We start from the raw sequence: 15,047 nt of genomic DNA on the forward strand, positions 1-15,047 counted from the left end.
CTCATTGGTCAGTCCCTCTGTTTCCTTTGCTGCCTTCTCTTCTAAGTGTAGGTAGTGTCTCAGGCCTCAAACATATTCTCTATCTTCCTTCTCTCTAGGTAAACTCACTCAGTCCCAAGGTTTAAACACCATATGTGTGTTGATGACTTAGATATTTTTATCTTCTTCCTCATCCTTGCCTCTGAGTTCCAGACTGAAATACCAACTGCCTTTTTTTAAAACACAACCATCTACTTAGTTTGGGTCACAAACTAGAAGTCCATTGATACCTCTCCTCTCTCATCTCCTTCATGCAGTCTGTCAGCAGGACCTGTTGGCTCTCTCTCTAAGATGGATCCTGAATGTTACTGTTCCTTCTTAGATCTGTTGCTACCATTCTTGCTAAATCCATCATCATCTCCTACTTAGCCCCTCTTACTATCCTTTTTCCCCATAGAGCCAGCAAAGTTCGTTCTGAAACAAAGATTAGATCAAACCTCTAGAACTCTCCAGTGACTCCTCATTGCACTAACAGTAAAACCCAATTACCTTTACCTGGCCTATGAGGCCCCATGGTTTCTGGTTCTTACCATCTCCGATTCCATTCCCTACAACTCCAGAGACACTGGAATTCCTTCCTGCTCCCCAGCTTGCCAGACTTTCTCCCACTTAGGGCTTTTGCACTGGGGTGTTTGTTTCTTCCTACCCACCTTTAATGCTGGCTCCTGTTATCTTACTCAGATCTGAGCTTAAATGTCACTCTGCAGAGACCTGACTCCCCTCCATGGTTATCCTTACTGTACTATATTTTCTTCTTAGCACTTAGTGCTGTCTGAATTCTTTATATTTGTTTGCCCACACATCCATTGCAAATATCAATATAACTTCTTCATTGAAACTGAAGTTCATTTGAGCAGGAATTCTGTCGTCTTCAACACTGTATCCCCAGAACCTAGAAGGGTATCTGGCACACAACAGAATTCAGTAAGCATTTATTAACATTACTATATAATGATGCAGAACTAATTTTACAAGGACAATTTTAACTGATACCCAACTTCATCAAAAGAACCCTCTGCCAGTTACTAGCTGTGTCACTTTGGACAAGTTCCTTATTCTTTGAGCTACAGTTTACTCATATGTCAAACGTTACTACTTACCTTGTAGGGCAGGTATTGAGGATTCAGTGATGTGCTTGACACCCAATAAAACACTTTAAAAAAGTAGTTAATTTTCTCATTCTTTTTCATATTTAATGTATGCATTAGCATTCCAAAGGTCCCAGAGTTTTTTCGAACCTGTAAATGTTCATAGGGGCTTCCCCCCAACCCCAAATAGAATGATGTTTTGGTCAAGACTCATGAGTAACATCTTAATTAACTTGCCTTTTTACTTTTCCATATTTCCTTCTCTCCCTCATTTGCTATTTTTCATAAACACAATTTTCTGTCATTTCACTGAAGTGGCTGTAATGTGAAGTTGAAGAGAGACAGCTGTGATGCAGGTGCTGAGCGGTCAACCAGGCCCACTCAGAAAGCCAAGATCCTTCCACCCAAGATGTTCAAATCTGCACCTTATCAGAGGACTGCTTGCTACATGTCATGGCCATCCAGAAGAGGTCAGAAATAGAGCCACAACTCCACTGTGCTGCCTCAGAGGGCCTGTTTGACAGGGTTCCTCAAGCACCAAGATTAGCATCAGTCTCAGAAATAGTGTCTGCTTATGAAGTGTGAACAGTACTTCCACATCTCATCGTAGCATTACTTAATCTTGGCTGTGGACGGCACAGCACTTTTCACAGAAGGGAAGGCACCTCTACCATAAGGATCGTTTCTCTGCCCATGTCTTCCTATTTTCTGCATACTCACCCAATACCACCGCACCCAGCACCTTGCCGGTACACCTGCCACACTCCCTGTGTCTTGTGTTTTGGGCTGAATAAATAAAAGAGCACCGAAGGCTGCCTTTGTAGCTTCCTCAGTGCCAAATGAGGTAAGGAGGTTTTATTAAATGACTTAACTGCAGATTATTTGCAGAGATCTCTGCAGCTACATCATCATTAAGCAAAATAAATGTATCAAAAACCTCTTAAACTTAATATAAGTTACTACTGTAACTGAACCACTTAAGTGCAAAACACCCTTTATTTTTAAGCAGTCCCCTGGATTCTCTTTTCTAATTAACAGGACATTTTGTTTTTTCTTAATTTCTACTTTTGATCCAAATAGCTTCCCTTCTACAAGGAGATATTTCTTGCTTTTGCAATGATTTTATAAGCTTTAACAGTAGGTGGTGCTATGAATGCACGAAAATAATTGGTAAAGCCCACAACAGAACTGTCACAGCTTTATTTTGTGACTTTACAACATAGAAATATGCCTTTAATACTTCATATAAAGTTATTGACAATACAAAATTTTTTTTTCTTTTAATGAAAATGATTTAACTTAGAAATCTATTGTGAAACTTTTGTCTAGTTTTGCAATTCTCAGATATTCCAGTGCAAAAATAGATCCCATTACAGACAGCATAAAGTGCTTGGAATGAAGGGCCAATGATAAAGAAAAAGCATGAAAACCTAGTTTCATCCTAGGATACTGGAAGGGACAAAAGAATACTCAAACCTTATGGAAGTATAAACATTCTATAAAAAGGGATGCAACATTTTTGAAGAGAATTAGAGCAGTATTACTATAGTACTATATTATTACTAGTAAATAGTAACAAGGGTAAAAAATAAAAATTACTATCTCAGTATCAAAGTAATTCTATATGACACATGGCTCTTTGGAAAAAAATTTTACCTGATATATACAACCACAAGAAGAAAACAGACCAATCCCTTTAGCAATGATTACAGTGAATGATGTGCAATATTTAATAGTCACAATGCATATGCTTTCAGCACAGATACTGAAATGCAGTCGTTTGAGGTCTGGCTATTTGTTATTTAAACAATGACCTATGCTGGGTATTTGTGTATAGAGGGCTTTGTTATTGTTTTCTTTTGTATTCACAGTTAATAAGGTTTAAGGTGTCCAAAAGAAGCAAAAGCTGAAGTCTTTGAACACTTGAGAATTTTTTTGAAACTCACGATTATATTCCCACAGAGATTATACAGAAATTTTACATAACTGAGCAGAGATTTGGTAAAAATTTCTGCTATAATTAGGCTTACACACAAAAATTTTAAAAACTATTTGGATATTCTAAAAGGTAACAATATTAATGAAGTAGATGAATAAATAGCTGTAGATTGTTTCTAGCTTAAGAAACCCTTTAAATCTGCATTGAAACGTATTTTTTTTCAAAGTAGTTCACAGTGTCTTTTGATTTTGTTTTTAATATGGCCTTGAAGTAAAAGAAAGGAGCTGCTCATGGTTTATAGAAGTAGAACGTGATTCTAGGGAAATGAGAAAATAGAAACTTGATTTTGAAAAATATTAAGGAGAAACAATTATTCCATGAATTTTATATCATTAAAGATAGCATAAAATATAATGATCTCATGACAATAGGTATTAGAAAAAAAAATGTCTTCATTACCTGTTTACTATTTTAGAAAATATTGGCATTAATTTCTAAAAGTCATTTTTTTCAGAACAATAAGTTACATAACATTTAGTAAATTTTAAAAGAAAAAAATAAAGACTTGGGACAGTTCTGAATATCTTTAGAGTTAATATTTAAATTTTCTTAAAGGAGGAGACATTAGTAATGATATTGAAAGATCACTTTAACTTCAAATAGTCGTTCTCTCATATTTTTGTTGTCTCAAGACAGATGACATTAAGCACGAATGCAGTAACATTTTTAACAAGTGTTTACTGACTGAAAAAATAAAACTGGGTCAGAAAAGTCTGAAATCATCTTCGTGTGGGGGCATTTCCTGTGTTTTTTTCATGATAGGTTAAATGATTAAAGAGATGAAAAACCTAAGATTGTCAGAATCGGGTATCTGAGATCTTCAAAGCCAATTATCTGCAGGTACTAAATGCCATAAGCACAGGTTTTGTGCTGTTCAACGAGTTTTGAAGCTAGCTGTCTTCTCTGTGAAAGTATTCATTGTTACTCTCGTACTTTTATGACACTTAAACTTTCTCGGCTTTTGCATTGTTGCTATTTTCAAAAAGTGGACTGCCCAATATTCTTTTAGTGGGTTCCCACAACCACACACACACACACACAACCAACTAACCTATATTTGTAAACCAGAGAGCTGAAGAACATGGCACAGGAAATCTACTGAGACATAATTTCTCCCCACGCCATCCATACATACTCAGTTATACACTCAAAAAAATACTTGGTTAATGCACAAGATACTAAAAATATTCTAAACAAACTTACAGAAACATAAATATGATGTCATGAGATCTTAGCCATCACACTGTTTTCTAGTCCCCAGGCATTAGTCAGAAGATCCATTTGCAAACTTACATGAGAAAATAAAGCTAGAGAGGCAGTGTGGCCATATGCCTCTCTACCACAGGGTTCTATAAAGAGGCCATTCCAAGGTTTTAGAAGTCACTGACAGAACTTACAATTCTAAATAACATTAAAAGAACAAAGACTTTTGTCAAAATACGACTCTATCTTTTCCTATCCTAGATTAATTCGAAAAGCCAGAAATAATACTACACTTGTATCAAATAACATCTTGAGGTGCGGGTACCGTGATAGTAGACAATCAGGACAAATGCACATAGGCCTCCCTCCCTGGCCTCCGCGGTTTGCAACCCCAACAATGTGGTCGCTGACTGTTCTTACCAGGATCTAAATATATTTCAAGAGTCCCAGAAAGAGAACCTTGGAGACAGATTCATGGTACCAAGCAAGGGACAACAATGGAACCAAATCTCACTTTTCCATGTTACCATGTAATTTGCATGTTAAAAGTTGCACAGTACCACCACCACAGCAGCTCGTCAGAGAGGGAATCAAAGCAGGGCTTACCCCACACATGGCACCATTTTGTCACCTGCTATTTGATGATGTCAGGTATAGACTCTGAGTAGAGCAGCTTTCATAAAAGTGTGCATGACATACCGTGGTGCTTTAGCCCTTCTGAGCAACTTGGCACTCGTAATTCTGGTACACTCATTGCCAGCAGTGGCAGTGTCACCGGGAAGCCAGGCTCCTGGCATGGCACGGCTTAATGAACGAGGATGTGCATGCCTTTTGATTTTGATAAATAATCACTGGCCATGATTACTTGATGAATTATTGTTGCAATCCCAGTTAGAAGACAAAGGAACAAAAAAGTACGTCAAACCCATATGTCCACTGGGTTCCATACTAGCGTCTCACATGAGTCTTAAGGTAATAAACTAAATTCAAGTCTTTTTCACAAGCCATACAAGACATAGGCTACAAAGGCACTGCCCTTGTAATGGAATTTTTTTTTTTTTCATTGCATTGAATTGCATTGCATTGAATAGTATCAGTACAGTATCCAGTTTGCTTCTTCCCACAAAATCTTCCAGCTCTTTCCTCTGGAACACTTCGCATGGTACAAAGGAAGGCCTAGCTCCTCCTTTCTTTCAGTCGCCCCATAGGAACAGGATTCCTCACACGTAACTTTCTTTCACTTTCTCATCCTGCAGAAAAGATGTGAGAACAGCAACATCCACTACTGTCTGGTTTTTATGTAATGACAGGTCCTTTAAGTGGTCATCATCACTTTGGTCCTTGGCAAAGTTTACAAATACCTGTCAAAAGAAAGAGAGACCTTATAAATACCTCAGACTTGCGCTCTTCATTCTAGCTGTGTTTTTCTCCATATGGAAATTGGGTCAGGTAGGAAAACACCAGACTGTAAACAGATTAACTAGAAAACTCTGTGTGGGGGAAAGGGGAATACTTGAACAAGCACTGACCATTAAAACCTTACCTTCTACATTACCCCCCAAACCACCAACTGCTCGATCATCTATTTGCTTTGACTTGCACAGCCCTGATTAAAGGGAAGAGGGATGAAAACTAGCATTTCCTGAATATCTGCTATGTGCCAGGACCTATTTGCTACCTGATGTTATCTAATTTAAATGGGATGAGGGGCCTGGCAAAATGCCTGGCCTGTGGCGGGGACTCAATAAAGTGCAGTTTTTATGATGAGTATTGTACCTTATTCTCACAAGAACTCTGTGAAGTAGGTATTATCACCTCCCTTTTTGGATTCAGGGAGGTTAGGTAAAAAGCCTAACTAGTAGTAGAAGGTCAGGACTTTAAGCTCACTCAGTCTAACTGTTCCAGGGCCCTAATGGGGGAGGGGACACGTAAGGAGAAGGGGCAGGAATCCTCATCCCGAAAAGCCCATCTGTTTTGGACACTGAACACTTACTTGGTCAAGTGTTGTCTGAGAAACTGAGTAGTCTTCTATGTGGAGTCGCTTTTTGCTCTGGGAAAGGACGCTGAATATCCTGGCCAGGGAGGACAGGGACGAGGGAAGCTGGTACTGCAGCATGTTCCGGTGCTTCTCCTTCAGGACGCTTCCCGGAAAGGCATGTCCAAAGAACTCCTGGACCGGCTGCAGGTCAGGGTTGGACCCTGCTATTCGTACAACTATCGTATAACCATCTCCAAACCTGAAAACAGGAAAAACAAAGTCCAAATGGAAGATCCTCAGGAAACGTCACAAAAGAACATTTGACTCTGAGAGCCTGACTCGGAACAGAAGAGAGGTCCCTGACAGACCCAGAAATAAGTTTCAGAGAGAAGGAACCAGTTACCGTACACCTGTTCTACATGAGTCACCATGCGGCGTGCCTTGGACATGAGTTCATTGACTCCTCACTTGGACCTGTGAACTCTGTCAGACATTACAGACAAACCAAAGCCCAGAGAGATAATCACTTGCTCACAGTACAAAGCTCAGAGCTGAAGCCTCAGGATGTGGACCTGATTTGTGTTTGACTCTAAAGCCTATGCTCTAACTTTACCTGGTATGTATAAATCTTTCCATTACATCTCTAGAACAAAGCTAGAAGGTAAAGCTATTCTGAGGACACTGACTCTCAGAGAGGTTACATAACTTGTCCAAGGACATACAACCATTAAAAGGTAAAGACGAGTCAAACGGTTACTTGCAAATTCTAAGTCCTCATTCCTTCCACTATACCATTTTGTTCCGTTTGTTTCCCTTTATTTTAGAACCACTATGTATACATTCACAAATGAATAAATACACCATTTCTCAGTTTGAGGGATCCCCCCCAGTTATCTTTGTTACCTATTTTTCAGATGTTGGACACTGCCAAGACACCTGAACCTCCCATTGACCATAATTGCCATCCTGGTGCAAAGAGCTTCACATTCTTCCATACTGTGGAAAAACAGAATGAGGTTTTAGTTTCAGAGAGATATTCCTATAACCATCAGAACATCACCATGACATCTGGCATTTCAAAGAAACAGATTCCTGGCTTTCCAGGGCATAAGTGCATCCTGTTACAAATACATGAAGATGTGGGATAATGCTGTTCACTGCCATGCTGTTTACACTTATGGAAAAAGTTGGAAATGGTCCAAATGTCTACACAAAAGAAGACTAGTTAAATAAATTTGGGTATATCCTAATGGAATACCGTTGACTAATAACTATAAGAAAGGATGACACAAATAAATTTAATGACTTGGAATAATGTTCTCAAGGTTGTTAAGTGAAGAAGAACTTGACAGATATACTAAAGCTTGCATTTTCACTTGTTAAAAAAAAGATACATTGTATATAGATTTGCATAGGAAAACTCTGCAAAGAAATTGCCCAATGATAGTGATGGTTGTTTCCTGACGATGACATTGTTAGATGATGACAGTTTTTTTTCTCTTTGACTTTCTGCATTTTCTATTTTTACACAATGATCAAACATACTACTTGGAAAAATTAAAAATTACACAAACAAGCCAAGGCAAGTCCTTGCTACACACCTATGAGATGTAAGCAATACTGATCTTCCTTCCTTGACGATACTTAGGGCACAATTCCACAAGAATCGCCGGGCTTTGGGATCCATGCCTGTGGTCGGTTCATCCTGTAATTAGAAGAAAGTAAGTACTATTATATGGTAGAAAAGAATCAAAGATAGATTTGGTTTTAAAAGCAAAAGTATGTTTGAAACAGCCTAAGTTTTAACTTAACCATTCTATTTATTTCTTGATGAACCAGAGAACCAGATCTTACATATAAGAATGTTTCATACTTGCAACCAGTTCACTTTTAGAAATCTATCACTTAAGGAGAACACTATTTGTGTGTGTGTGTGTGTGTGTGTGTGTGTGTCTTTTTGTCTTTTCAGGGCCATACCCACGGCATATGGAGGCTCCCAGGCTAGGGGTCCAATCGAAGCTATAGCCACTGGCCTACGCCACAGCCACAGCCACAGCAACGCAGGATCCGAGCCATGTCTGTGACCTACACCACAGCTCATGGCAACGCTGGATCCTTAACCCACTAAGTGAGGCCAGGGATCAAACCTGCAACCTCAGTTCCTAGTCGGATTCGTTAACCACTGAGCCATGATGAGAACTCCTAGAACACTCTATTTTCTTAAACCAATTTAAAATTCTCCAAATAAACAGAAAGGGAAGGGAAAAAGTCCTTTCATTTCAATCATCTTTTCATAACTGACAAATAGATACTAAAAACTATTTTTGACTGAAGTCTCTACTCAAGTAAGTTTAAAATTTGGATAAAACCCCTCTCCTTTTTTTTTTTTTTTTTTTTTTTGTAATTCTAGTTCAGTCTAGCTTAACCTGTCATAATGTTATATAATGTTATAACTTGCTTGTCTCAGAGTAACAAATTCCAGATTCAAATAGTCTGGATAACCTTAAAGCCTCAGCCCAAGGCTTCTTCCTGTAATAACTTCAATGTTCTTCTCCTCTACAGAAGAAAAAGGGTCAAGGGCCACTGCCTAGTCTAACCGTCTATTTCCCATTTAACTATATGTAAGGAACTGTAACCCAGGTGCTACCTGGGGGATCTTGAAGCTGTATCTACACTCTCCATCTTCAGGGGATGAACACAGATGGCACATAGAATGGTCTGGAGAAAGGTCAAATCACGTATCCAGCCTCAGCCACACTTGTTGGGGTTCCCCATGCCAGAGAAATAAGGTCCCTGGGGTATTTCCTCTTCTGAAGCATCTGAGGGTATGGCCAAGCCACCCCAGTGTGTGTCAAGGAGAAGGTCAAAGGGAGCATCCCTCTGGTTCTCAGAGGCCACTCTGCTATCCCTCAGCAGGGGGTGGGGGTTGCCATTGCCAAACCAGGCATGCACATCCCAGACATAAAGGACTTCAGAAAAGAGATGTCTTCTATTCAGGCCAGAACAAAGTTTTCCCTTCACAGTCACACTCACCAGAAAGACCACAGGGGGCCCACCGATCAAAGCCATGGCTGTTGAGAGCTTGCGCTTGTTGCCTCCACTGTAGTTCCCAGCATATTTCTCTCCATACTTCACGAGGCCCAGTTTCCGAATCGCCCACTCACCAACCTAAGAGAGATACAAAGCGCCTTGACTTTTGCTGCATTTTGGTAATTTAATCGCCCGTTCTTACACTTGCACATGAAAACTCTTTCACTGAGTAGGACCAGATTCTACAATTGTGACCCAGCAAGTGCAGAGGAGCCAACAGCAAGGGGAAGGGACTCTCAGGGGTAGGAGCTGTGCCCTTCTCTGCCCTCTAGCATCAACCTGTCCACCCATCCCTGCCCCACCGCCCCCCAGATTCCCACCCCGAAAGTAGGTGCTAAGAGCCCACGCTTCATATTGCTGCATCCTTGAGGAAGAAGAACAGCCTGAACTGATGGTCATGTGTGCAAGTCACAGCCATAATGAATACTGTCGAGATGCCAAAGGAGGCAGGCCAGCTTTCTGGTGCCCACAGTACCTTGCCAACTTCTTTCTCCGGGACTCCTCTCAAGAGGGCAAAGAACTCCACATGTTCTCTTCCAGTCAGTAGCTCTGTGATGGCATCAAACTGAGGGCAATAGCCCATGTTCTGATGTACTTCGTGGATGTTTGATAAGATACTGCAAAGAAAAAAAAAAAATTGGTCAGGTTTTAGGCATTTAGATACTCCCTGATCAGATAATCTTGCCTAATATTTCTATAAAGTGTGCATATGTGTGACAAAAATACCAGTGAGCACACTTGCTACAGCTTGAAGGAGGACCTTTTCTGCCCCCAGGATACCAGCCCCTCCTGGCAGTCAGGGTTCCTGCCTCCTCTCTCCCCAGTCCCTGGACCTGGCCCCCCAACACCTCTATCTGCAGAGATGCATTTCTGTGTTTCAGAATTCCCAGGTCCATCCCAGTTGCAGCACCGTCTTTTTTTTTTTTTTTTTTTTTGCTATTTCTTTGGGCCGCTCCCGCGGCATATGGAGGTTCCCAGGGCTAGGGGTAGAATCGGAGCTGCAGCCACTGGCCCACGCCAGAGCCACAGCAACGCGGGATCCGAGCCGCGTCTGCAACCTACACCACAGCTCACAGCAATGCCGGATCGTCAACCCACTGAGCAAGGGCAGGGACCGAACCCGCAACCTCATGGTTCCTAGTCGGATTCGTTAACCACTGCGCCATGATGGGAACTCCAGCACCATCTTTATCAACCACCTCAGTCACTATCCTGGGACTTTACCCTTAAGTATCCATCCCTGACTTGAGTCTGTGGCCCACATATAAGCGCCAAGTGCTTTGTGGCCCAAAGTCTCCTTCATAGCCATTCAGATCCAGGGGAGGCCCAGCTACTCGTGGTGACCCCTTCTGCTTTTTGCTGCCCATTCACTGGCTTGGACACTCCATGGCCCAGATCCCCTGGTGCCACTAAATACCCAACCCAGGCACCCTCCTGCTCTTTAAGGTTTTTTTGATCACAGACCCTCTGAGAATCTGGTGACATCAAAAAATAAACTAACAGAAACAATTTTACATATATTGGTGAGGGCAGCTTTTACGGCCTATGAAGCCAAGCTCAGGTTAAGAATCCCTGATGTAAGAGAAAGTTCTATGTTACATCTAATCTGATGACTACACTTCAGCCACCTCTGGACAGGAATGAGTTTGACCTGTCAGCAGTATTCATCCCTCTCTGCGTATCTGATAGTACTCCAAGGTCCAGCTTTTTCCAGAGTTACGGTTGTGGTGTCCACAGACACTGAGTATGCCTGGATCTCACAGCTACACAGCCCAAGCCACTTCTTAGAACCAGGCACCGTAGCCTGGGGTAGTTTTTGCTGCCTTTGCTGTGTACCCCAGGAGCTTGGGACTAGGAACAAGCCTGGAGAAGCAGCTGTGTAGCCTTAGGCCTGCTAGTCTAGAAATTCTATTCTCTTAAACCTCCTTTACACTGCTGCTGAAAAAACTTCTAAGACGGAGAGATCACGGAGATCCAGCCATGAGATCTCTAGATTTGCTCTTTTCAGTTTTATTGGCTAGTAGCTGCATGTCCATTGTTTTCAAATTGTTAGTCACCCATTAGTGCGTTGTAAAATAAATTTACTTTTTCAATGGCACAGTATAGAGCAGAATAAGAAACACCAGAGTGCTCTACAAGCAGCAGGAGTAGGTTGTGTTTTACAAAACTTTTATTTAAGCTCTATTGCGTTTTTGTGTATTTACTCGGTTGAGAGGTGAAATGTGTTTGCTATTACAGGTCGTGATCGGAAAGTTTGAAAGCCATTGCCTTGACCATTTCTGCATATAAAAAGCTCAGAGAAGTCCCACAAATTTAGAGTATGATCTGTACATTCTCAAATAAATAGCCTAATGCTGATATCAATAGTTGGCACACCCTTTAGAGAAGGCAATTTGGCAAGTATATAAGCTTTTACCTTGTAGGAATTTTCCCTGAGGAAATAATCAAGATGAATACGAGGACATATTTAGCGAAAAACAGAAACTAATCAATGTCCAACAATAAGGAATTGATGAAAAACTATAGGCGCATGTACACACACATTTTGTGCAGCAATGTAGAATTATACATCTTAGTGTATGTAGCTCATTAGGAAAGATTCATAATACGGTCATTAACAACAAAAAATTTAAAAATCTAGTTATAGTATGATCTCAATTTTGTACTGTGTCTATGTGTGTATATAAAGTAGAAAGATGTGGAGTTCCTGTCATGGCTTAGTGGTTAACGAACCCAACTAGGAACAATGAGGTTGCGTGTTTGATCCCTGGCCTCGCTCAGTGGGTTAAAGATCCGGCAATGCCGTGAGCTGTGGTGTAGATTGCAGATGCAGCTCGGATTCTATGTTGCTGTGGCTCTGGTGTTGGCCAGTAGCTACAGCTCTGATTCAACCCATAGCCTGGGAACCTCCATATGCTGCAGGTGTGGCCCTAGAAAAGACAAAAAAAAAAAAAAAAAAAAAGAAAGAAAGATGTGAGATGATAGGGATGTTCTACCCCTGTGTTGTTGACAACAGCTACGCGACTCTGTAAATTGCCTAAAAGTCACGGAACTGTACTTTTTTTTCTTTTTATGACCACACCCGTGGCATATGGAAATTCCCAGGCTAGGAGTGGAATCAGAGCTGCACCTGCTGGCCACAGCCATAGCCACAGCCACCGCAATGGGGATCCGAGCCATGCTTGTGACCTACACCACAGCTCACCCAACACCGGACACTTAACCCACTGAGCAAGGCCAGAGATCGAACCCACCTCCTCATGGGTACTAGTGGGGTTTGTTACCACTGAGCCACAATGGGAACTCCTTGCATTGTACTCTTAAAACAAGTAAACTGTATGGTATGTAAATTATACCTGAACAAAGTTGTTAAAAAAATAGAGTGAGACTAAAATGAAATGTAAATAGTAGTTATCTCTAGGCAGAGGGATTATAGATGATTTTTATTTTCTTCTTTATGGCTTACTGTATTTCAAAATTTAAAAAAAAAATTTTTTTTTTGGCCATGCCTGTACCATGGCAGTGACCTGAGCAATGACAATGCTGGATCCTTAACCTGCTGTGTCACAAGGGAACTCCACATTTCAATATTTTTTCTTTCTTTTTAAGCTGCCCCGTGGCATATGGAGTTCCTGGGCCAGGGATGAGATCCAAGCCACAGCTGTGACCTATGCCACTGCTGTGGCAATGCCAGATTCTTTAACCCACTGTGCTGGGCCAGGTATCAAACCTGAATCCTGCAGCTGCAACTATGCTACAGATCCCCTTGCACCACAGCAGCAACTCCACATTTCAACATTTTTAGAAACAATATAGTGCTGTTACAATCAGAAAAAATAACAATATATTCATTTAAATAAAGTTTTAAAAAAATCTTCAGGGCAAAATACGGACTGATTTTCTCACCTATTTTTGTTAAGAAAAGCATCTCCTCCAGTAACAGTGGTATCCCCAGTTAACATCTTGAAAGTTGATGATTTTCCAGCCCCATTAACACCCAGAAGTCCAAAGCACTGAAAAAGATTGCGTAAGCTGTATAAGCAAACTACAGAAAATCTGAATATAAATATAAATATAAATCAGCTTCATTTTTATGTAACATGATCCTAAAACATCATTCTTAACAGAGTCAAATATTTACATGTTTTAGAAATCAGATAGAGATTTAAATATATGTTTTATAATGGGACCATTTTAAGTGTTGGTGTATTTGTAAATATTATTTGAGTCATCAGGGTAAGGCCAAAGTTAATGTGTGAAAAAGCATGAAAGCCACCAAGTCAGATTTCGCCATCCATCTAATGTGGCTAAAGGGCATATAGGAATACAAACATGAATGAGAAGGGAGAAAAATCTATTTTTTTAAGTCTATTTGAATTTCCTTATCATCTTGAATGGATCATAAAATCTTTTTTTGGATGTGCATGCTTTTCTTAAATTGCCTGAGATTATCCAAAATCATTCACTTTTGACATCTGGGGTCTCCAACCTTTCAATGACTGATTGTGCAACATAGGTATAAACAGAGACCCCTTTTAAAATCACTTTAGGAGTTCCCGTCGTGGCGCAGTGGTTAACGAATCCGACTAGGAACCATGAGGTTGCGGGTTCGGTCCCTGCCCTTGCTCAGTGGGTTAACGATCCGGCGTTGCCGTGAGCTGTGGTGTAGGTTGCAGACGCGGCTCGGATCCCGCGTTGCTGTGGCTCTGGCGTAGGCCAGTGGCTCCAGCTCCGATTCGACCCCTAGCCTGGGAACCTCCATATGCCGCGGGAGCGGCCCAAAGAAATAGCAACAACAACAACAACAAAAGACAAAAGACAAAAAAAATAAAAAATAAAAAAATAAAATAAAATAAAATAAAATCACTTTAAACCCCTTATAGACCTTGTTGTTTGACTGGAGCAGAGACAGTCTGAATTAAGAGGGGCAAATCCAACACAGACAAAATGTCTTTACCTCGCCAGGAGGAATGCCAACGCAAATCCTGTCAACAGCAGGCTTCCTCTTCCTTCTATATATCTGCAACAAAAGGCAAAAATTCATGAGCCGCAGTGACTCACAACTGTCCCAGACAACGTGGAAGAGGGAATTACGACTTCAGCACACCACGAAATAAGACTCATCAGTAAGACTAAGTCACACATTTGATATGCTAAAGCTTTGGTCCACCTCTGTGGGAACTGGCTTCCAAATTATTCTGAAACTCAAAATACAAGTGAAATTTCTTTTTCTTTCTTGACCTAATACCAGCCTTTTAAAAAACATATTGGTTATTAATATCTACATAATTTTTTTGTCTTTTGTCTTTTTAGGGCCACACCCGGGGCATATGGAGAGTCCCAGGCTAGGTCAAACTGCAGCTGTAGCTGCCGGCCTATGCCACGGCCACGCATATCTACATAATTTTAAATTGAATATATAAAGATATTGTAGCTATTTAAAAAATTAAGTTCTACAGGGTAAAAGTTGGTTATTAAAACTTTGCAAATATTGAACATATCACAAAAAAGTGAATTGTTGGGATTCTGGCACCTAGAAAGGGCTGAAACAGACTCTCCTCTTAAGCAACGGAGATTTACCAGCTTTTTGGACCATGAAACTCAAAATCAATCATTTTATTCTCCCTACCTCAGCTTTGAGTTGATATAC

The 15,047-nt window shown here is 40.7% G+C and overlaps 1 protein-coding gene across 14 annotated transcripts in view; it reads right to left on the minus strand.

Annotated features, from left to right (window-relative positions):
- Positions 1–2,309: 2,309 nt before the first annotated feature.
- Positions 2,310–15,047, minus strand: part of ABCA1 (ATP binding cassette subfamily A member 1) — a 134,413-nt gene continuing 121,675 nt past the window's right edge. For 9 of the 14 annotated variants that reach the window (XM_085011830.1, XM_085011727.1, XM_085011995.1 and 6 more), the window contains 8 exons: positions 14,355–14,417; positions 13,304–13,410; positions 9,873–10,014; positions 9,341–9,475; positions 7,909–8,012; positions 7,211–7,303; positions 6,323–6,566; positions 2,310–5,690 (listed from right to left, as the gene is read on the minus strand). In XM_085011830.1, the coding sequence (XP_084867956.1) occupies positions 5,550–5,690; positions 6,323–6,566; positions 7,211–7,303; positions 7,909–8,012; positions 9,341–9,475; positions 9,873–10,014; positions 13,304–13,410; positions 14,355–14,417 (1,029 nt within the window). In that variant the 3' untranslated portion in view covers positions 2,310–5,549. 14 annotated transcript variants of the gene reach the window in all.

This window comes from Sus scrofa, chromosome 1 (genome assembly GCF_054392235.1).
Source record: "Sus scrofa isolate SSC_HxYL_T2T_F1_AM1 chromosome 1, Sscrofa_HxYL_maternal_Yorkshire_Landrace_v2.0, whole genome shotgun sequence".
Lineage (NCBI taxonomy): Eukaryota > Metazoa > Chordata > Mammalia > Artiodactyla > Suidae > Sus > Sus scrofa.